The 23,947-nt window shown below is 32.2% G+C and overlaps 1 protein-coding gene across 1 annotated transcript; it reads right to left on the bottom strand.

The window, feature by feature from the left end:
* Positions 1-17,343: 17,343 nt before the first annotated feature.
* LOC126892599 (uncharacterized) lies at positions 17,344-18,196 on the bottom strand. The gene is made up of 2 exons (XM_050662166.1): positions 17,744-18,196; positions 17,344-17,676 (listed from the first exon to the last, which is right to left on the bottom strand). Exons 1-2 carry the CDS (start codon positions 18,029-18,031, stop codon positions 17,353-17,355), a joined length of 612 nt encoding a protein of 203 aa, XP_050518123.1. The 5' UTR covers positions 18,032-18,196; the 3' UTR covers positions 17,344-17,352.
* Between the last annotated feature and the right edge of the window lie 5,751 nt (positions 18,197-23,947).

The following is a 23,947-nucleotide window of genomic DNA, read 5'->3' as shown; positions in this document are numbered from 1 at the left end:
TATAGCTTATCCAGATAAGCTATGTGATTATTTTCTGAAACCCGAAGTAGCTTTACCATGGCAAAATAAAGTCTGCCTATAATCTTTTATCGGGACACTGATCCAGCCAGGTTGAAAATGGGTTTTTCTGGTTGATACATTACAAATGTAAAAATGTCCGTCACAGTCCGAAGGCATATTTTATTAATTCGTATCAAAACTGACAGTTTTTGACTTCTTATCGTTCAGTAGGATTTTGACAAGACTAAAATCGTACTGGGTATCATTCAAACATCATGACGTGAGTGGTAACTTTGAGGTATACCGTAATATACATATCTATACACTTAATATTTATTCTTTATATTTTAAACAAATTATAGGTATCGGTACGTTATATTAAAATAATATTTTTAAAATTGAATAAAGGAATTATAATATTATTTATATAAACACAACAAAAACAATTCTTTTCTTCCACCCGGTATAAGTACAGAAAAGAAGTTTGGGTAAACCTTTGCCCAAGTCTGTAAATACTTCAGAAATCGAATTGAACCGGATCGAATAAATAAGAAGTATTCACTTCTGTTGGCTCTCCGCAAGTGTCACGCACTCTCTTTTTTTGTGTTTAAATCGCTACATGTAAAAATAGGGTAATTAAATATATATTATTTAGAGTATCACCTTGTAGTAGATGGAGGTTTAAAGGTTTAAGATTTAAAATGGCAGTTTTTAAATTTGGTTCGATTATTTGTTGCTTCGGAAATTGTCTAAAGGAATAATTCGGAAAGGTCAAAATTTCGAAAATTCAAATTTGCTATAACTTTTGCAAAAATGAACTTAATAATTTGATATTTTATCAAAAGTTGAATCAAGAAGTTCTTATAATTCATAAAAAATTTCAAGACGATTTGTCAATTATGTTAAGTTTTATTCAATTTGTTTATACCACAGAGCTTTTTTCGCAATGTTATTGCTGAGAAAATAATAATGATACAGCGATTCTGCGGCCACCAAATAAAAGAAGAAGAATCATATTTGCAACATATTTTAAAGAAACTTCATAAAAATTCTTTTTACCACTGCAAAAATACTTTACTAATGTTGAGTCATTTTTAGCTTATAAACAATTTGAAAAACTTTGTTAATATTGATTGTAGATTACACTTTGATATTTGAAAAGTCTGGCTGATTGACATACAGTGTGTTCCAACGAAAATTTAACCCCCGCCCCAAAAAACACGTTAATTTGTATTGAAAGGGTCGAATTTTTATGCAAAATTTTTTTAACCCCCTACCGCCCCGCATAATCCACCAGTTTTTTTTAATAACAAGTGTAGTCGAGTGGCATATCATTCGAAAGGTAATTTTTTTCTCTACATGACCCTCTATTCTTGTTTTAATTTGCGAAATAACTTTAAAGATAATTTTAAATTTAACTAATTTAACTAAATTTGTTAAGTCCAAAATTATCTTCAAATTTATTTCGAAATTAAAAAAATAGAGTATCGTGTAGAGAATAAAAATTACCTTTCAAATGATATGCCACTCGACCACACTTGCTATTTAAAAACACTGGTGGTTGATGCGGGGCGGTAGGGGGTTGCATTTGAGGGCATGAATTTTGCATGAAAATTCGTCCAATTTTCAAAATTTCCAATATAAAATGACGTGTACTTTTTTAAATTTTGACGAAGCTCTTGGTATCTGAGTTTCTGGGAGTGGTGGTCAAATTTTCGTTGGAACAGTCTGTATAGTCCACTCCATTAAAAAAATATATTTGGAAAGCTGGTATTTTTACACAAATTTAAAAAAAAAATCCGCCTAGGTCAATTATGGCAAAACTTGGCCACTTTTTTTATTTGATTTAGAGCTACTTTGTATAAATTTATAAAATTCTACTGTCACAGTGTTAGTTGTCATACTCCTTCGAGACGACTTAAACGATTTTTATGAAATTTTATATGTATGGGTGATTCCATTTCAGAACACTCAATTTCGGATCAAAAAACTTTTGGATCACTCGTGTGATGTTAGCCGACAAAAGTGAGATATTACGCTCAAAATTAATTAAATCATTAGGTTTTCATTTGGGGATGGTTGGCAGTCTATTTTCAACATTTGGTGATCGTTAGTTAATTAGGAAAAAAATAATTAAAAACTGTCATGATGCCAGCCGACACAACGTTGTATAAATGATTAAAAAAAAACTTTATTATAGATCGATGCGAAATCGTATGGTGATCACAAATCTATCAATGGTATAATTTTGTCTTCAATATTTAACGTACAATTAGCAAAAAAGCTAATTGCTATTATTGCGCCTATTTGAATTAACGCGTGCGCCGGTTATTATGGCGGGTAACGTGTCAAATCGCAAGATTATAGCAAAAATGTTGTACGCATGCGCCTGAAATGCGGGCAAGTGAGAGCTAACGTTATGTAAACAATACTATTGCATGGTATTGTTTAATGCAGTTTAATGTTTATTACAGGATACTTACATACCTTATTTAATTTATCTAATAATAAAAAAATGTGAATCTTTATAAAGCTAAGCAAATTTTTGTAAAGAATTTTATAAAATGTGATCAATTATTATAAAGAACTTACCTGTTGCAAAAAACTGATGAGTTTTTGATCAATTTTCATCATTTTCCATAAGATTGTTCAGATTGTCTATCAATTTTCATCAGATTCAGTTCAATGACAAGAAAACTAAGTTTTATTTCTGTATCAGTTTTATAAGGTATCTGTATTTTTCATAAGGTGAAGATATAAGAAACCATACATAAATAAAAGTTTTTCTGTGTCAATTTTCATCGATTTTCATAAGGCTTGGGCAAAAACAATTAAAACGCAGTAATGAGATTTTCATTTGATATATTTTCGTAATATACTATCAAAAATAACGAGTTTGCAGTCTTACAGGTACAAAATGTTTCGGTCTTGAGTTTAAAATTGTTCACATTTAAAATCTAAATGTACATTCAACACTTCGAAATACTTATATTCATGAAAACTGCTATAACTTACGTGCTAATAGGAACGAGTATTCTTAATTAAAAAATTGTCAACTTCTTCAATGTTAATATGAATATTCAAAATTTTTGTACTCGAAATGTTCAGTTAACACTTCAAAATACTTAGATTCATAAAAACTGCAGTATTTCCTACGTGATATTTGGAACGAACATTTGTCAGTCTTCGAAGATTGCACATAACTCATTACTTACTAATTGATACGCTCTCGTAATATGCTATCAAAAATAACGAGTTTGCAGTCTTACAGGTACAATATTTTTCGGTCTTGAGTTTAAAATTGTTCACATTTGAAATCTAAATGTGAATATTCAAAATGTTTGTCCTTGATATGTACATTCAACACTTCGAAATACTTATATTCAGGGACGGCGAAAGTAGTGGCTAGCTCCACTAATTCGGGAAATTCTGGGTCGGTAAAATATCTATGCGATGTGAAAAAGCATGGATTTACGTATTAATAATATAAAGACTTGTTGAAAATATGTATAGAAGAAAAAAATGTATATTTTTATTGGAATTATGTAAATTTTTTGCGATTTTCAAATTGGTTGAAAATCATAGTGTAAATCAAATATACTTATTCGCAATCAAAACATTTTTAACTTTTTTTCAACCTACTACAGTTGCAAATTTATAGAATTCTTAAGACTTTTTTAAATTTACAAAATAAATCCATTTTTTTTATATCCAGAAATAATTTGCAATTTTCCGAAATAGTTTTTATGCAATGGAGGTATAATTATTCATATTCCAGAAATCTTGATATTTTTTGAATATGGCAGTTCTCGTCATTTACAGTATTGTCATGACTTTCAACAATTGTCTTAACACGTATATTTTTCCTAGAATTCGAGACATTTGTTGTGATTTCTAAAGCTATTGAATCATTTCATGATACATATATATTTTATTGATTCTTTGCGTTTTGCAAGGATTTTCGAATAGGACATCGTCTCTGAAATTTTAAAGAATTCATAAAATTTATTACAAGAGATGAATTTAGTTATTTTTTTTTTGAAAATCACATAACTTTTTTAATTTTTAAAATTTTTGGCAATGTTTGCATGATGACTGTATATTTTTTCAATATTTTAACATTTTCACAATTTTTTTGAATCTTACAGAATCGAGAATGCTCTTTAATTAAGAAAGTTCGTCCATTTTTATTGAAATTGTAGAAATTCGTAATAATTATAAAAATTATTTAGAATCTTTATATAATGACCATAAAAAATTCATTTTTTAAATATATTCTGAAAACTTTTCGAACGTTAAAAATTTTGTCAGATTACACAGAAACAAGAAAACTTTTTACAATTTACAAAATTTATCTAGTTTTCGCAGAATTCTAGAAATTGAAAGTAATTTTTGAAACCATTAATAATAATAATGTGATGCATACATTTTATTCATTTCCACACCATTCTCACATTTTTTTAATTCAACAGTCTTTGTAATTTTCGAGAAGGTCCAAAATTTGTCACTAGTAACGAATTTTTTCAATTTTTTCTGAAATCATATGATTTTTCTATAATTTTCAAAACCACTGGTAATATTTGTAAAATGAATGTTTGATTATTTAAAAATAATCAAAATTTTTTTATTTTTTGAAAATGTTTTCTCATTCTAAAAATTCGAAAAATCTTTTTACAATCAACGAAATTCGACCAAGGTTCTAGAAATTTTTAGTAATTGTTGAAAATACTCATAATCTGGATATGATAGATGTTATGCATTATGTTTTGCATTTTTGCAACATCAACAAAATTTTTAAATATTGCAAACTGTTTCAAATTCTACAAAACTGAAAAAACTTTTTACAAATATAATTAGTATTCGTCTATTTTTTGTAAAATTCTAGAAATTTTTAGTAATTTTTTTAAGTCTTGATAATCTTTATATGAATAATATACTTTTGATTCAATTATGAAAATCCCCGAAATTTCTAAGAAGTCCACAGTTTGTGTAATCAACAGAATATTCCAATTTTTACATTTTTTACAGTTCTCATAATTTTATGGAGCCCTTAAAATTGTTTACAATCCACAAAATGGATCGAAATTCTTTAATGTTTTAAAAATGCTTCCAAATTACAAAAATCGCTGGCAACTGTCATAATATTTAATTTTTTATATAACTTACACGGTTTTAAATATAATACAAAAATTCTGAAGGTTAACAAATTCTCAAAATTTTATCAACTTATCAAAATTTTTGTAATAATCAATAAGTTGGACAGAATTATCAACAACAAAATATTTTTACTCTTACGCCCCCCCCCCCCTTTCCTCTTTAGTACTTGAGTCACAATGATTACCCACCCCAAGAAATAGCGTTTAACCGTCCCTGCTTATATTTGTAAAAAGTGCAGTATTTCCTTCGTGCTATTAGGAACGATCATTTTTCACTCTTCAAATACTCCACAGAAATCATAACTGTTAATTTGATAACATTCTGTAGTATGCTATTTTAAACACGAGCTTGCTGTCTCAAATTTACAAGATCTTTCGATTGCACGTCAAAAAATTGTTCAAATAAAAACTATCAATAATAATTTTCAAGTTTTCAGTTTTTGAAATATATGATCAGTCTGTACTTCGAATGTAAATTGCACCGTGTGGAACACACCTCTCATTTTTTGTACAAGCCGTTGCTTTCGGAGCTCGGTCGTTGCACTTCTGCCAAACATTTTGCCTCTTGCAATATCCAATGAAGTGTCCGGGTTCATATCCAACGATACCAGCAAGCCTGGAATAAATAGATATTCAAATAATTTTGTATACAGTAGCACGTATTTATTTGATCCTACTCATCGACACAGGATATAAAAAGCAGGGTATGTTCTTGCGCAGCTTTTTCTTACCCAGTCGAAGTCATGTTTATTTTTCGTCTAATCAAATAGCAGCTGCGTCAAATGCAGCCAACAGGAAAAAACTGCAAAACTGAATGCAAGTTCGTTCACCTTTAAAACATACCCTATTTTTGTATCCTGCATCAACAGAACTAGACCGCTAGTCTGCCTCAAAGCACCTGGAAAGAGACAGACATACTGTCGGATAATTCAAGCAATCCAAACAAGAGCCAGCATTAATAGCCAATATCGAGCGATCAAAGAAGGATAGAATGACCATAATGGGCATTCTATCTTATTTTAAGACCGTTAGAACGTTGAAAACAAGTGACAAATCAATCGGTAGCAATCAGTTTTAAAAAAATCTATCGAGACTACTGCTTAAATGCTGAAAACTTAACTAAAATAGCATATTTTACCATTCAATTTTTAAAAAATTTCTTCAGTCATTGGTTTTATGTAACAAGAATGAGACATTTACTTTTTTGACACATATTACTGCGAACATAGTCGATATATTCTTCAAACATTGCCTAATTTTTGCTTAACTAACCTGTATGTTGCGTCAAATTCGATTAATGTTGGGAAATCGTTGATAGCGTACACCATTCCAGTAGTCTTCGAAGGCTTCCGGACATCCAGCTCGATAAAGACGAGTTTCCCCAACTTCCTCTCCACCTCACATTTGCCAGAGCATGTTTGACATGGAACGCAGGCCTTTTTGTGATGTCCATCGCTTGCCGCAGATGTTTGATTCCATTATCTTTCGCTGTCAAAATGTTGAAGTTGACGCAAGTGATACTCGAGTGATGCACATAACTCCACTGACAAATTTGGCATTTTGAAATTCTTTGTTCACTAGGGAACGTTGGAAACAGTTTCGTCCAAATGTTGGCTAAAAAATCTGTCGCATCCAGAGTTCCTATTACCTGGCCGTTTATTTGCATTTTCGTAGAGTATAATGTTTCATAAGAATCTCCGCCCTTTGTTGATAAATATGTATTTTATTTGCAGTAGGGGTCGAGAAGTCATGAACGAATTTCAACATTCTATTTTTCTCTCTCTGTTCTTCAACAAATGCTGCAAAAGTGGGGATTTCAAGGACTGCGACGCGAATGATTTGGGCAATGGAATCGAAGCCACAAGTAGACTGGACAATGATGGAATTTTTGTTAACAATTGCAGGACCCAACAAAGAACCGTTCCGCAAGAAGTTAAAAGGTTCCTTACAACTCTTGGGCTTTGGAACATCCGAGTTCTTATGCTGAATATATTTTTCATTAATATTTGAAACTTCAGGAAAACTTGCGAAAAATTTTGAACTCGACACTGGTGGCTCTTCGGAAATTTTTTCTTTTTTTGTTGTTGAAGCATAAGAATGATCACCGTCGAATGTGCTGCTTGTTTCATGCAGCTGGAAATCTTCAGCCTTATTTCTCCAATTTTCAGTTGCTAGATGGTCTGTTTTATAAAAGTCCAATTCAGTTGGGTCATCAGTTGAAATGTCTTCTTTGATTGAGAAAGTGTTGTGACTACTAATGATAGTTTCCAGAGGAGAATTCTGAGATCCGTTCTTCCACTCTGTTCCGTCTACATCTGATGCATTTGGTGACCTTTTTTTCCTCGGTGGTGACAATACAGGTTTTGCAGCCGTCAAAAAATTCAGAATCTCAGAATTCATTAGTGAAGCGTTACCTAACAAGTCATTCAAATGAATTCTTATGAATTTTGGGATATTTACTGATTTTGGAAAGTTAGCAAATACCCTGGTCTTGAGATCGTCGAAAACTTGTTCAATATATGCCGATGTTGCGTGACCTGTTTTGAAATCTAATGATATACTAGTACTAGTCCATAACGGAAATTCTTTAGCAAGTGTTTTGAGGTGTTTGTGAATGAAATTTGGGAGTTTGAAAACGTTGAAGTCCCCTGAGGTCGAGCTACCTTGGTCCATTCCAGCGTTCTCGACAATTTCTTCAATAAAGAATCCAATTTTGCAGGTATTATCAGGAGTCGTATCTTCATTTACTTCTTCGTCGTACTTGTATAGTCGTGTAATTTTTTCGTCGGTTGATTCGTTGACCTTATCAAAGTACCCGTCGACATCCCACTCTCCACCTGGTCTTCGAGAGATCATTTTTTCGAGTGTTTTCCTTGCTTCAGTCAATGTTATAGTACCTGATTCGGTCATCATGGTGGCATCTGTACGTGACTGTAACGCTACGAAGCAAGTCAACGAAAAAATCAACTTGAACTGGTTCAATGTCTGGTAATCCACCATTAGTGTAACGCACCTAACAAAAAAATCTCGAATTTCCTTATATTGAATGCCTTTAAAGCAGCTCCAGCGACAAACTAGGTGCACCAGGTGGGCAACATCTATGCGCAAAAAAGTGTCTGGATGTCCTATCATTCCTGTCATGATTCCAGTTGCACGCCAAAAACTTTCTTCGATGTACCGCTTCAAATTTATGTCGTTGAATGCCCTACAACAAGCCAGCAGCAGAGCGCGTGAATAATCGCAGACGACGATTTTAGGTTTCGGAGCCGTGTTTCGTACCCACAGCTGTAGCCAATATGAAATAGTCTCGGCTGTTTGTGACTCGGAAAGGAATTGTGTGACTGGTAATGTTTTTCCACTGAAATTAATGACTACACAGTAAAGAAAAATGTGACTCGATTTCAAGTCATGCGGTCTTTGTAATTTTTGAACGAATGATCCTGAAGAATCAATGGATATTTGTGAAGAATTTCTCATGATTTTGCAGTACTTTTTGTACACTTCTAGCTGCATGGTCGTCCAATAAATGCATTTGAATGGAGAAGAAGAGACTTCTTTGATGGCTCTCAAGTATCGATTTTCCCATGAAATTTGCTCAGTTTTGTAGATAAGACATCTTGCATCAGATTGTGTCGCCTTGATTCCTAATTCATGATTGACATGTTCCATTTTAGCATGCCGCAGAACGTCGAGGGATGGAATAAAGGGTGGCTTTGTGTCTCCTGGACCTAAATTCTCACGTGCCTGCTTTCTTCTTAAGTTCACGCATCCTTCTGCAGTCGCTTGTCACCCTATTTCCTTACGGAAGATGCCATTCAAAGGACGTGATACCTCTTCGTGTTGGTCAAAGATGGTAGAACGTGTCTTGACACTGATATAAAGGGGACCATTTTCGACCGGTTCGTCATCGGCAAAACCAAAAAAAGTATTGCCACAAGCTGTACTGACACATGTCCCTTGTATCTTCAGAAAGTGCGTCCTGTCTGTAGACCAACAAACTTCCGAGCGTTTAAAGGTGAATGCACAAGGAAGTCTATGCTGCTTCCAAAAAGCTTTCGATATAACATTAGTCCACACTCCAGGTCTTAAAGTATGGTCGGTTCGTTTGCCCTCCGAGTGTTCAGGTTTGATTCTGTTCCAGTCTTCATTAGTCAGGATCAGCAGAAAATCGCTGCACTCTTGACTGGCGTCGTCGTTGATAAATGAGCAACTGGATGAATTAAAACTTTTCAAATCATCGTCTGAAGGTACGTCGAGTGATATATTTTGTAAGACTTCTTCAGCCAATCCAAATTTTTTCCTTGTTGTTGTCCAGATTCCTTGCCGGTCTTCTCTTATGTTTTTGTACCAGTTTTGTGCGGACCATTTTTTGTCCACTGCGTCGCTCATTTGCTTGTAGATATCAGAGGTGAATGCAGGCCAATCATTTTTGTCGACACTTTTGAAGTGTTCGAAAAATTGTTCCAAAATCCTGAGCCTTCCTTCAATGGCCACCGAAGGTTTTCGTGGCATTGTGGTATAATTTACCCGTACCTGAAAACATTTCACGTTGTAAGAAACCTGTGTAAGGAAAAAAATCATTGACATTTATAAAAAACACTTATTTAAACAAAATTGCACGTGTAATGCAATGTAAAAAAGTCGCATGCGTAATGCGACTAGATGCGATTTTGTTTAATTTTTCATTCAGTAAACATAGCTCGTTGGAAAATTTTTGGAATTCCTGTGCTACAAAATTTCAAAAAAATTTTGAGCTGGGAAGAAAGTAATAAAAAAAACTAAAAGGGAAGTTCCCTAGGTTGGCTGTATACCATATAGTTAAAAAACTCTAACAAGAAGTAAAACCACTTCTATGTAAATTGGTATATTTATTAAAACTTAAAAAATCCCAATGGATTGAATAAAATATGTCCAATTCAGAACGTTTTCAGACCTATCGGTCCGTCATCAGTGAATGTGCATACTTGCTAAATAGCCCCAGAACCAAACAATGGTTGAATTTAAAATTCAATTTACATTATTTAAAAATAATATTAAACAGGCTAAACGCCGATGTTAAAGGATATAGCCTATGGGAACATGGTGAAACCCTACCAAAAACTCAATCAACCATCTTAGGCCAACTTTGACTATAAAAACTTTACCCTCATTTTTGAGTGCGTGATGGAAATACGTGGTTTTCCCATGGATTTTGCACTGTTGAATTCAAAAATGAAGTCACGTATCCTAAAATAATAAAAATTGAGCAACACATCACCAGATTCTTACGAGTATGCGCAGTAACGAAAAATGTGTTACTGCGCAGACATATACGGTATTGCGCATGCGCGTAACCATTCGAGAACGCCCAACAAACATATAATAGCTAGTCAAGCTAAATACTGAGTACTGCAGCTGATTAGTAGTCGCATAAAAGTGACAAAGGCTGTTTAAGCTATTTTGCTGTTTAATATGTCGAACAAACACTGCTTCAGGTTATTTGTAAGCCCTTTTGCAGCCAATTGACTTAAGCTGAATGTTAGACTGGAGAAGCGCTATTTAAGGCACTTTGTATTATAGTATTCAGCATTTCTTATTCAGCTGAATGCTAAGCTGAACTAGCGCTGCTGCAGAATTTTTGTCTACTTTTGATCAACAATGTAAAAAAACTGAACAAGGGGCTGGGGAAGCGCTATTTAAGTCAGTTCATAATACATTATTCAACCTTCTCTATTCAGTTATATTCTGGGCTGAAATAGTGCTTGTCCAGAACTTTTGTAAGTACTTTTAATCAGCAACTTTATAAAAGCTGATATAAATCTGAAAAGGAGCTTTAATTTAATTAAATCGTTCATATTCGTTGCAAAAGGTGTATACTTAAGTTCGATGAAAAATGGCTTCTGCAGCTGATGATTATTAAGTATTATACAATTGCTTATATTTGCTATATAATTTTAATTATTTAGATAAAAGATATACACTGTGCTTTACTTAATATTTAAAAAATATGGATAAAAAATCAATTCAAAATTAAAAAAAAAATAAAAAAATCTGGCCATTATTACCGAAAATTAAAGGTAAACCGTTCAAATTATGAAGAGTTTTAAAAAAATCTATATGCACCAAGTAGTGTTTCTTCTCATTCAAAAGCTAACGACACAGCATCATGATCAGGTAATTTTGTTTTAATTTTGTGAGTATATTTTAAATAAAAAATAATTTGTTACATAGGTTCTAAAGAACAGGAGTGTATTTCTAGCACATCAAGTGATCTTGACGATAATCTAATGGAAACCAGTGAAACATCAGATGATGGTGACCAGTTTATTGATGAAGACATTTTTAAAACAGAAGATACTGAAACGCAATTATTGCCTTGTTCAAGTACCGAATTAGGAAATTGGGCAATCCGACATAATATTACACATGCAGCTCTAAAAGGTCTACAAATAATCAAGAGACAGTATGATTCTAGTTTATTTATCGATGCTAGAACATTATTAAAAACGCCACAAAATACGAAAAAAAGTTGTAAAGTTATACAGGGTGGAGAATATTGGCATCAAGGTCTTGACGTTTGTCTAACGAACACTTTTAAAAACTTGTCAAAAGACATGTTAATACAGCTCAATATAAATATAGATGGGTTGCCAATATATAAAAGTTCCAAACGTCAGTTTTGGCCAATTTTATGTATATATGAAATGCCTGATATACAACCTATGATTGTTGGCATTTTCCATGGAAATAACAAGCCTCTAGATATAAATGAATTTTTGGAGCCTTTTGTTGAGGATGTTAAGCGGCTGCAATCAAATGGACTCTGTTAATATGCATATGATTCACATAAAAATCAGATGCTTTATTTGCGATTCACCTGCACGGGCATTTATTAAAGGTATCTGTTTTTTTTAATTATATTGCTTAAATTGACTAGTTTATTTTACAGGTGTAGTCAATTTCAATGGGATTAATGGATGCCTTAAATGCACTACTGAAGGCGAATATTCTTATCTTTCTCGAACTGTTGTATTTCCTGATATAAAATGTCCTCTTAGAACTGATGCAAAATTCAGAAGTAAACATTATGGTAAGCACCATAAAGGGCAAGAGTCACCAATTTTGAAAATTTCCGAAGTTGACATGGTGCAGGATTTTATAGTAGCAGATGAACTACATCTTTTAGAGCTAGGTGTGATGAACGGATCTACGAAAAAAGGTCGCCAACAATTGGTCGAGCGAAAAAATGTCGCGCACATTTGAGCGCGTATCAAAAGGTCGCCGGCGAAAAAACAGCGCCGACGAAATAAGGTCGCGTGCAATTGATCGCGCGAAAAAAGATCGCGTCAGAAAATATGTTTTCATTTGCATACTTTAACTTTCCTTCACACTTAATCCAGGCTTAGGTCAGATTTAGATGATGCAATAGAACTAAAGGATTGCTGTTAAATAATGACCCAAACAGTTAAATATTTTCTTATTAGTCATTTTAACCTATTGGTAAAAAATATTTCGTCAACCCAATATTGACTTCTAAATGACTTTAGTTTTATTTTCCACTTTAAATAATAGGAAAATAATTGGAAGTAAATAATCCTATTTGAAATTGATCATGTAAAATGTTCGACCAATTTAATGGTCGAATTAAGGTAATTTTAACTGTAAATGTTGTAGGGAAAGTACCTAGAGGTATTATTTCACGACTTGGCAGTGTCGCAAAATTTACCCTTGGTTATTTAAGAGTAAGTTTTAATATAAGCTTAATATATTTTACAGGGTATATACTACATATAGATAGGGTAGGTTAAGGGCTACCATCTTTATTAAAATAAAATTTCCCAAATAAAATAATGATATTGTGGTTAAAAATTATATAACAGGCACAATTTCATTAATACATTGTCACTGGTGAGTACTTATTGAAGATATCATAGTTAAAGAATACATTTATATTAATAACAGATTTGCATACTTTAACTTTCCTTCACACTTTATCCAGGCTTAGGACTGGCAGTTAGTAACTGGCGTGTTTAAAAGTTTTTTTAATTTTAATTTTTTTATTTTTTTCTAATTTTTATTTTTTTTTTATTTTTATTTTTTTGTGTTTTTTTAATTTTTATTTTTTTTGTTTTTTTTTAATTTTTTTTTAATTGTTTTTTAGTTTTTTATACTTGCAGTTGAAAATTTTGGGCAATTCCTCTTAAATATTCTAGATTTGGCCGGTTCCCGTATTGCAAACAAATCGTTTTTATTCGCCGCGCTGTATCTTTATAAATTTTTTTTTGAGGTTGTTGGTTTCCAGCTATGTATTGCTCCACTTTTAATCGATTTAAACTCTCTTCTTTCTTTAGCCCCGTAATAAACTTCCATAGATTTGGGTGTGCTGCATTTAATATCGAGGAGAAGCTGTTGTGCCAACCTTCGACAGCATTATTAGTACGCGGTAGATCTTCCTCTATAAATTCGAAGCAATTCCAAAGATTCCTTGGAAACATTGGCGGTCTTCTTTGTTGTCGTCGATCCAATCTGCCTATCCATACATCCTCAAAGTAGTTTATTAAAGGTGTTAGTAAATTTTCATTTTGAGTGTAAAACTCGCTGTCCAGTAGCTCTCCGAATGTTGCAACAACATCTACTTCAGGTACGAAGGCTAGGGCTGCCAATTGTCGCAGATGTAGAGCAAAATTCGCGTCTTCTGTATAAACTTGTTGCAGTCCTGTACCTTGCATGTTTCTCCACAAACATTGTGTGAAATGAAAGAAACATCCACGGATTCTGACTTCAGGAAACTCTTGTTGTAAAGCATTAATTGCTGCTTTTTCATAATCCACCATTATTGTTGTAGGACGTAAACCTGGTCGTAACGTTTTTAATTCATGGAAGAGTCGAGTGTATGTTGCCTGAGTTTTATTAGGAAGTAGAGCAAAAACAGTTGGAATAACGTTGCTATACTGTACGCCATGTATTGTATACAGCTGACCAAACAATAGAGGAGTACATGTGAATGTTCCATCGGCATACCAGTGTTCACAGCTCGCCATCAAAGTTAAATTTCTTTCAGTGGAAAATATTAAAATTCTCTGTTCGTTTGGACCACTGTCAAATAAAAGAAACGGTTCGCCGTTATTGTTTCTGGTGTATTCTTCCGGAATAATAAGCTCTGTTAAGCTTCTTGGATTTGCCGGAATAGCTTCCACTCTTTGGCGTGTGTTCTGAATAGTTCGCTTTAGGGATGAAATAGAAGGTAGCTGCCCAGTTGCACCCACAGACACTTCTTGTGAAACGGTAGCTATGATTCCTTGTGTTGTTAGTTCAACTTGATGAGCCAGTTCTTTCATTCTGTTACAAGCCTTTTTTGCTTCTAATATTGACGCATCGGCAACGTGGTTGTGACTTGTACTTTTCACTACTTCATCTCCCACTGTGTGAACTCTCCCGGTACATTTATGCTTATTGTACTGAGCGCACTTCCAAATTGTCTTTTGATCAATCGTTTTTTCCTTTCTATGGATATATCCATTATACACCAACATATTGGCACCTTTTTGACTCTTTACGTAAGTTAAGACCATCTTGACAAATCGACAAGCTAATGAATAATGAGATATACGATATTTTTCCCATCTTCTTATACATCCAAAATACATTAAAAAGTAATAAAAGTACGTTTCACGAATATGGAATAATAATTACCACATTAGTGAATAACGCACAATTAGACAAAGAACTTTTGTACAATATTTATTTTAGCATTTCCAATAATGTCTTATCGTAATGACTTCATGGAATTCCTAATAAATACCTACACAATAAGGTGCCCTTATCTAAACTACTTATTCTTCACTAATCTGCATAACGACTTTCTACTAAGAACCAATTATGCTAATTACCGGTCTCTGAAAATACCAAAAATAGGTAAACTGGTACCTGGTATTCGTTTGTATGTAATATATACTGTAAATAGAACTATTATTACTGTACATTTTTAACGATATCCGATTAGGAAGAGCAAACACTTTTAAACACGCCAGTTTTTTGCTGACAGTCCTAAGCCTGTAAAAAGTGTGAAGGAAAGTACCTTTCTGAATTTAGATCCATATATTAAAATTATTCACGTAGAACAAAAAAAATACTTTCTTCATGTTAAAAATTGTTCAATTTTCAAGTATATTCACTTGAATAACCTGAAAATACCATATGAAATAATTTCCCATTCTCCTATATTTCCCATCTTCCTACACATCCAAAATACATTAAAAAGTATTTAGATATACGTTATTTTTCCCATCTTCTTATACATCCAAAATACATTAAAAAGTAATTAGATGGAATTCCAATACTAATCGGCTCATAATGCATAAAGTTAAAGTATGCAAATAGAATTTCTTTAGAACCTTTTTGAAAACCAATTGAATGGTTTTAATAATGTAAAACATGACGCGATCTTTTTTCGCGCGATCAATTGCACGCGACCTTATTTCGTCGGCGCTGTTTTTTCGCCGGCGACCTTTTGATACGCGCTCAAATGTGCGCGACATTTTTTCGCTCGACCAATTGTTGGCGACCTTTTTTCGCGACACCGTGATGAACACCCTATACATCCGTCTAACAGGATGGAAAGATGGTTCTATGGGTTTCTCAAGTAAGCTATGTGCTCGTGATATTGAGAGGATCTCCAAACATTTAATATCTGTGAAACTTCCCTCTGAAATTCATCGTTCCACAAGAGGATTAGATTGCCTGGCATACTGGAAAGGAGTAGAATGGCGCAATTTTCTTAATTATATTGGAATTGTTATTTTAAAAGATGTGTTGAACACTGACGTTTATAAACATTTTTTACTTCTTTTTGTTGCTGTTAGAATATGTTCTTCTGACATGTATGCTGAAAATCGTTCGGTTGCCCAATTAATGTTTGAAAAATATATAGATGATTTTAAGATTATTTATGGCGTACAATTTATTACAAGTAACATTCATAACTTAGAACATGTGGTTGATGATGTTAATAGATTTGGACAACTTTTTACAATATCTACGTACCCATTTGAGAATACATTATTTCAACTAAAAAAATTATTGCGCCAAGGAAATAACAGTTTGCAGCAAATTGTTAATATAATTGGCGAAAGAAATTTAATATTGAGCAAGGATACAAAAAAGACAAGTTTACAGCCAGAAATTAAGAAAAGGGGGAATGTTATCAAGTGCTACATTTATTCTCATAATTTTTGTTTAAGTAATGTTTTCAAAAATTCATGGTTTTGAACAAATGACAATGACATTGTTCAAATGAATTCTGCATCAGAAAAAGGTGGTAAAATATTCATACATGGAAAATCTGTTAAGAAAAAAGAAGATTTCTTTAGTTATCCCATTCCATCATCAAATTTACACATATATATTTGCAACATTACAAATTTAAATAATATGAAACTTTATTTGCTAGAGAATGTTGTTTGTAAAATGGTTGTTATAAAATACAATGAAAGTAAAATTGTTTTTATTCCTCTTCTACACACTATTAAAAAATAAACAAAACTTGAATGTAAATTAAAAAGTTTTTTTAATAAAAATGTTCTTTTAGTCCGTGTCTGTATCATTATTATCTTCCTCTTCAACCTCGTCATGTTCTATTATAGCATCTTCACCGTCAGCTTCATATTCTTCCATACCATATTCATCGTTATCTTGATCATATTCTTTTTCTTCATTAAATGATTGCTCATTTTCATTAAAAATTTCATTTCCGCCTGAAATAATAATTTTTATGTTATACATTTTTTTAATATAGGTACCTTTACCTTGTCTTTGAGCAACACCTTTTCTGTTTCCACTTAAACGTTGTTTTTAACCATTGATTTTTTTCTTCTATGTATTGAAGATTGGCGGATGCCTCCAGTTAAACTACGCTTCTTTGCATTTCTTGTAATTCCAATTATAAATTTTTTCAACAATGCCTTCGAAAAATCTTTATTGGAACTTTGGACTATTGTAAAAAAAACCTAAAATATTTTTGCAATTTTTAATACAACATTTTTCAGTGTTGCTTCTACTTCCTCCCGTCCACGAACACTGCACCATAAATTTTTTCTCAAAAAAAAAATCTACAATACTATAGCAGGTATTCAAACCATTACTAGTATCAGGAATATTACCAATATTTTTTTTTTAAATAATTTCTCTAGAAAACAATATCAACATTAAATTTAAAAGATTAAATGAAAACTGAAATAATATAACTTACTACTTTCTTTTCATAATTTGGATCTTTGAGATTTTCCTCTAATTGACTTAACTCCTGTGAGGTTGAAACGGCATGAAATTCAAATTGAATATTGTCATCATCCTGATGATTGTTTTTAAAATTCTGCATTGCTGACAATAATTTGGCATCAAAATCTGATTTAATTGCCGCAACTGCCTTCACCAACATATCTTTTACGCTCTCTGTTATATCATTTTTAAACTGATTAAATTTTTGCTCAATGTCATTCAACTTGTTAATAATGTCGTTTTTACTTTCTTCTCCAATCAAAGGCTTATAATTAAGGGTGCAAAAAAAGTAATTAAAGTAATAATTTTAAATGTTTCCAATAAAAACTTACCTGTTCGATGACATTTAAAAACTGCGCATTTGCAATTGCTTCAGGAGAAATAATTTCCTCATCCGAAAAATTGGTTTCCAAAATTATATTTTCGCTTTCAACAACAGGCTCAGGAGTTTCTTCCGGTATGATTGGTTGAAACGAACAAAATTTTGACGATGATGATGCAAACAAAGATTCAACATTTTGTTGACTAGTGACCTTTTTTGTGTTTCTTACTTTATTTTTTTCTTTCATTTCTCCTAAAACCTCGGAATCAGTTGAAGACGTTGCCGAACCTCCCGACATTTCTAAAAGTTCAGTTTCAGCTGCAATGCGATTTTTATAATAATTTCTTTTGATGCGACATATTATTTTATTCCACGTAATGTCTGGAGTAGAATTGACATCTTTTATCAGATTTTTCACGTTTTTTGGTGGCCAAAATAAAATTTTGTTTTTTATCCACTTATGTGGAACAACAGTTAAGACCGACCTTCCAGCTTCTATCGTCTCAACGATTTTAAAATGGGGTTCTGTAATAAATTAAACTAATTAAAATTTCAAATATTAACTACAATATTACATACATAAGTAGAAAAAAAGAAGTGTTAAATTTCATCCAATGCATAGGCAACTCATATTACGTTCTTATAATAAAAGTATACTTTTTATTTACCCAATATTTTAATAAGAAGATTTGTAACTTATTAGTAGTTTGTTAATATCAGTCTCCTTATATAAATAAATATATCCCAGGTTTATTCTAATTATTTAAGACCAAAATATTTCATAATAAAATAAGTTTAATACTAAATGTAAAAAATAATTAACCTAACTTTTTTTAAATGTATAATATTGATAATTATTAACATCCATTTTTACGAACACTTTATATACTTAAAGAATAAAATAAACAACGTACTTACCTGGATTACAATTATTCATTTTGACTTAAAACTTACGCAAAATTCACTATAAAAATAGGAAAAACAAATAAATTTTGATCTCCGTTTACAGACAAGACAGTATTTTCGCGGTAAATCCAAGGGGTGTTTTGTTCTGCTAATAATCAATCTCAATTCAGCTAAAATTTAGTGAATGTGGCGTTGTTTACTTTTGTAGCAAGTATTCAGAAGTTATTCAACTAAAATTCCGATAATTATTTTCAGCTTTTGTTCGACAAATAAACAGCGCTTCTTCAAATTTATTTCAGCTGTTGTTCAGCTTCCAAAGCTTTTCATTTATACAATAAAATACACATTTTTGGTAAGTGCCAGATTAGCTCAGTGGGATAGGCAGTGATATATGAATCGAGAGGTAGCAGGTTCAAATCGCACAGAAGACATTATAAAATAAAAAAAGTAAGTATTACGATTTTAAATAAAATAATAAAATAAGTGTGAAATTGAAGTTAAAAGAAAGCTAATGTCGATAATAAATCGTAATAAATATATAAAAAAAAACATTTTTGTTTTATTTATAAAAAGCTGAAGAAGAGTTGAAAAATAGACTGTATAATATCTGCAAAAGCTACTTTTCAGCAAGGAAACAAATTATATAACACGTGAAAATTGGTCAAAAGCAGCTGAACAAAGGCTGAAAGTAAAGCTGTTTCGAAACTGAATAAGTATTTCTTCATTTTGCAGAAGTGGTACAGTAGCAATATGAATAGCCATATAAAAGTTGAAGAAGCGCTTATAAATGCTGCTTTATTCAGCTTTAAGCTGATTATCTTCTCCTTTTTCGCCTGTTTAGAAACTGAACAGATGCATAAACAAACTAATCGACTACCTTTGTTCAACAAGCAAGCTTCTAAAATTAGCTGATGAAACGTTAAATCAACTTAAAATGTTTGTTGGGCGGGTAATGTGAAGGGTTGGAACAAACCTAATGAAACAATTAGAATTAGAATAAAAATTATTACAATGTTTATTACTTATAAATAGCAATAAGTTGTTTACATAAGAAAAATTAAGAAGTTTTTTGAAACGAAAAATTTTTTTGAAAAAAATAAAACGATTTTTTAGTAAAATGCAGGTGCTCATTTTTATGAAAGGTACTGAAAATCCCGACAATGTAGATTATTTACTATTTAAAACTTAACGTTTTATGTCGTAAACTTGGCCTGACAGACCACCTTTGTTTCAACAAATCTTTTTGTTGAAATACCTAGTAATTTTTGCTCATGCTACCAAATTTTTAATACAAATAAAAACTGAAAAAATAGTTAGTAATGCACCTACCTTTGAGATTTTAGATGATCAAACCAACACAAAACGTGACAAAACTACAAAAATATGCAAAACAGTACCTAATCACTTAAAACTCTACAGTCGACACAAGAAAGATAAAACTGACAAATTCAAAATTGATATGTTGATATTAACTGAACTAGTTTGTTTATAAAACCAAGACATAAATTATTATTGGAAGTGCATGAACACATACAAGAATAGCTAAACTTCAGGAAATCCCCGCTTGAACACCACAGAGGCGGATCATTTTATATTACAAATTAGACTTTTTGTATGATATGAATGAATATGAGGCAATTCTTAAATAATATAATCGTACTTTTTAAATTTTAAAATAAATTTATATTATGTAGATAAGGCCAAAAATCACCAGATATTAAGCTTTTTAAAAAGTTTTCACCATATCACCAAATGGTTTACAAAATCATCAAATCTGGTGAATTTTCACCAGACCTGGCAACCTTGGTTTCACCAAAAAGCACATCCGTAAATGTCGCGAACGATATTTTTCGTCACGATAGCCTCAAAGTCACACCAAAATTTCAGTTTTGAGGTTAGAGTGACGATAAATTTTTTTTACGTCTTTTTTTGATTAATAATATTATTTTTTTATATACTCCTAATAACTATTTACAAGTTTATATTATTAAATTTACAAACAAAACTGTCAAAAATTAGAATTAAATCGTTATGCAAAGTTGCCTTGTATTCACGATGTAAATTTAGAAAAAAAAAATGTCTCCCAACTGTATTAAAACTTAGGTCCTTGAGGAATTATAGTGATAGGATACCATACTGAGCAATTTCAATGCGTGACATATGAAACAAAATTTTCTTCATTCCAAACTCATACAAGACATCTGAACTTTCGCTCGCATTTAGCACAATTACGAGACAATTTATTTAGATCTGACAAGTCAATTAGTTTTATAATAATATGATATAATACAAAAATGGTGAAGGTAATAAGACTCTAAGAAAATCAATAAAATTATTCTATCCTCTTACGTATTTCATTAAAGTAAGAGGTATTTGGAGGTATTGAAACATTATTATATTTTAAAACATCGTCATTGACTATAGTAAGTATAGTGACGTATTTTCATTGCACCAACTAAAAAATCTTTGGAGTAATAAAAATCGATTTTTAAATCGACATTGAAGGCTGTACTTGAAAGAACACAGTAGTATTCATCTAATTATTAATTTTTTACAGTTAATTGTGTAATGCTGCTCTGCTGACTTTTCGTTAAGCCAGCAGGGAATGGTATATTTTTTATAAATGGAGCTATAAACTTTTATTTCGAAATTGGCTGTTTATTTCAGTTGGCACAAAAAGATGTCGTCATGAACTTGGAGGAGATAGGCTGTAAACTTGGTCCTGAGCACAATTGTTTGAAAATCTTTTTCTGTTTTTCAACAAAAAAAGAGCAATAAATTTGCGCTAAAAGCAATTAATTAGCTCGTAATTAGCTCGATATTTATCAATTGAACTGAATTATTTATAATTCATTGTGTCGTGTTGCTCTGCTGACTTTTCGTTAAGCCAGCAGAGCATCGTGTTTTTTTTAATGGAGCAATAAATTTTTGTTATGGTCTATGGTTAAGCTCGAAATTAGCTGTTTATTTTAGTCGACACAAAAGGATGTCGTTATGAACTTGGAGGAGATAGGCTGTCGACTTGGTCCTGAACCAGCAGAGCGCTCGTGTTTTCTAATCTCGCTTTACTTTTTTAAATAATCAGTAACTATGTCAATAGGCAATTAATTAGTCGTAATTAGTAGTTACTATTTACGCAAAAACGGATTTCCTTTTATCAATTTTTTAACATACTTTGCTATCTTTATCTATAGTTAGCAGAACTTAATGTGAAAGCGAGAAGAAAAAGAGCAATTAGTTCGCACTTATCGCAATTAATTAGCTCGTAATGAGTACGATATTTTTATGTCGATTTAGATATTTTCTATTTCATTTAACTATGGTGCTCTGCTAAATTTTTCCAAAGCCAGCAGAGCACGGATTTTCTAAAAAAAAAAGAGCTGCAATTTTTTTTTGGCATTTAATTAGCTTGTAATTAGCTTATAATTTTTACATAATCATTTTATTGTTCTGCTGACTTTGCTCTGCTACCTTAATGGACATGTTTTTTGAGATTATCTCAAAAACTGATCCAGGAAGGTGCTGTTCTGACTTCAGATTCGGAATCAGCGGAATGTGTCTCTTAAAAAGTAACGCTACTTTTTTTTTGTGGGGCTGTGTTATTTATAAGAACTGCAATGGGTACCTATTGTATCATATATTTATGCTATAATTCATTTGTGTTACGTTAATACATTTATACTGAATTCTGCAGGAATGATAGGATCCGAGCCAAAAAACTCGAAGTAAGGAGATGAAATATGGAGATTAATAATTTAAACGTACTATATGATGTTTTATTTATGATAGCCTTATTTTGTGTAGTTTTAGCTCTGAACTTGTCAAATAGTTCTACTTTTTACATATTTAAATGTGTTAAATACTAGTAAACTTGTCGAATTTTAAAAAGTAAACTGCTTAACTAGTTAAGTAGTAATCTAGTAAGCTAGTAAAGTAGTAAACACGTTAAGAAGTAACTTGGTGAACCAGTAAACTGCTATGTTAACTGGTAAACTTATAAGCAAGTCAACTAGTGAGTTAGTAAACTGTGATGATCATTTATGGGATTAAAAAATTAGCAACTTTTACTGAATATGAAATAAGGAAAAAAAAATATTCATTTTGCAATATCCCTTTTCCCAATAACAAGAATTAGGTAACAGATTAATTTCATTTTCACTGAAAAAATTATTTGGAAAATCTACTCGTAGTTTTTCAAATCTGTACATTGCCTAATGATGAGTTTTTAGCTTATTTCCAATTTCATATTCAGTGTGTGTAGCTCATTGCGAATTTTTTTGAAACCCACAAATCTATTTCTTATAATTCTAGATTGGAAAAATTCGATATTCAGGATTTTTGAATATTTCAATCTAATCAAGTGAAGGTTATAATAGACACTTGACCATTTTCACAATCACAGCAATTTCATTATTAATTTACATTATCACAAAATTTTTTCGAAGTGACATACAATTTTTACTGGAAAATAACACAGATGCAAAGACAATACTGGAAAATGAGAATATAACCTTCTTGGTGTCCTTGAGGAGCTCAAACTTGGGAAGGATGTGCTCGTTCCAAGTGCACGAGTCCTTGAGAAGGCGCTTTTCTTCTTTCAGCTGGTGCTCGCAATGCTGCCTTCGCTGGGCCTCCTCCCTCAGCTCCCTCTTCCGCGCTGCCTTGAAGATGGCCTCGTATTACCTCCGATGATTTGCCTCCTCGTCGGCGCTTTTCACCGGCAGGTTCGCCAGTCTCGGCTGTTGGATCAAAGCCAGGCTAGCTCCGATTTGGTCCAGGTTCCTTGAGAGACTGCTTGGCAGGACTCCCGCTGAACTGTTATCCTTCCCTAACAGCACACTTAGTTCCGGGGACGTCCCACGGACCTCCCCGGGACTTTAGAACATCCCAGGGACGTCCCGGGAAACTCCCTGGGACATTCATGCTGTACGGGTTGTTATCCTGCTGGTTGCTGTTGCTGTTGTCATTGTTACTCTCCTTTCCGCTTTTCCAGGAGAAGACGCTCTTCACAATATCATTTATGGGATTAAAAAATTAGCAACTTTTAGTGAATCTGAAATAAGGAAAAAAAAATTAGTCATTTTGCAATATCCCTTTTCCCAATAACAACAATTAGATAACACAGATTAATTTCATTTTTACTGAAAAAATTATTTGGAAAATCTACTCGTAGTTTTTCAAATCTGTACATTGCCTAATGATGAGTTTTTAGCTTATTTCCAATTTCATATTCAGTACGCGTAGCTCATTGCGAATTTTTTTGAAACCCACAAATCTATTTCTTATAATTCTAGATTAGAAAAATTCG

This window comes from Diabrotica virgifera, chromosome 9 (assembly GCF_917563875.1).
Source record: "Diabrotica virgifera virgifera chromosome 9, PGI_DIABVI_V3a".
In the NCBI taxonomy this organism is placed as follows: Eukaryota; Metazoa; Arthropoda; class Insecta; order Coleoptera; family Chrysomelidae; genus Diabrotica; species Diabrotica virgifera.
Note: the sequence above shows the minus strand (reverse complement) of the source record. Positions and strands in the feature narration are given on the sequence as shown.

What these genes read in the sequence shown, in the direction of transcription:
- LOC126892599 (XM_050662166.1), bottom strand. Translation starts at nt 18,031, where the DNA reads ATGTCGGGAGGTTCGGCAACGTCTTCAACTGATTCCGAGGTTTTAGGA. An exon ending in TTTTAAATGTCATCGAACAG is followed by an intron (nt 17,677 to 17,743) that starts GTAAGTTTTTAT and finishes CTTAATTATAAG; the next exon opens with CCTTTGATTGGAGAAGAAAG.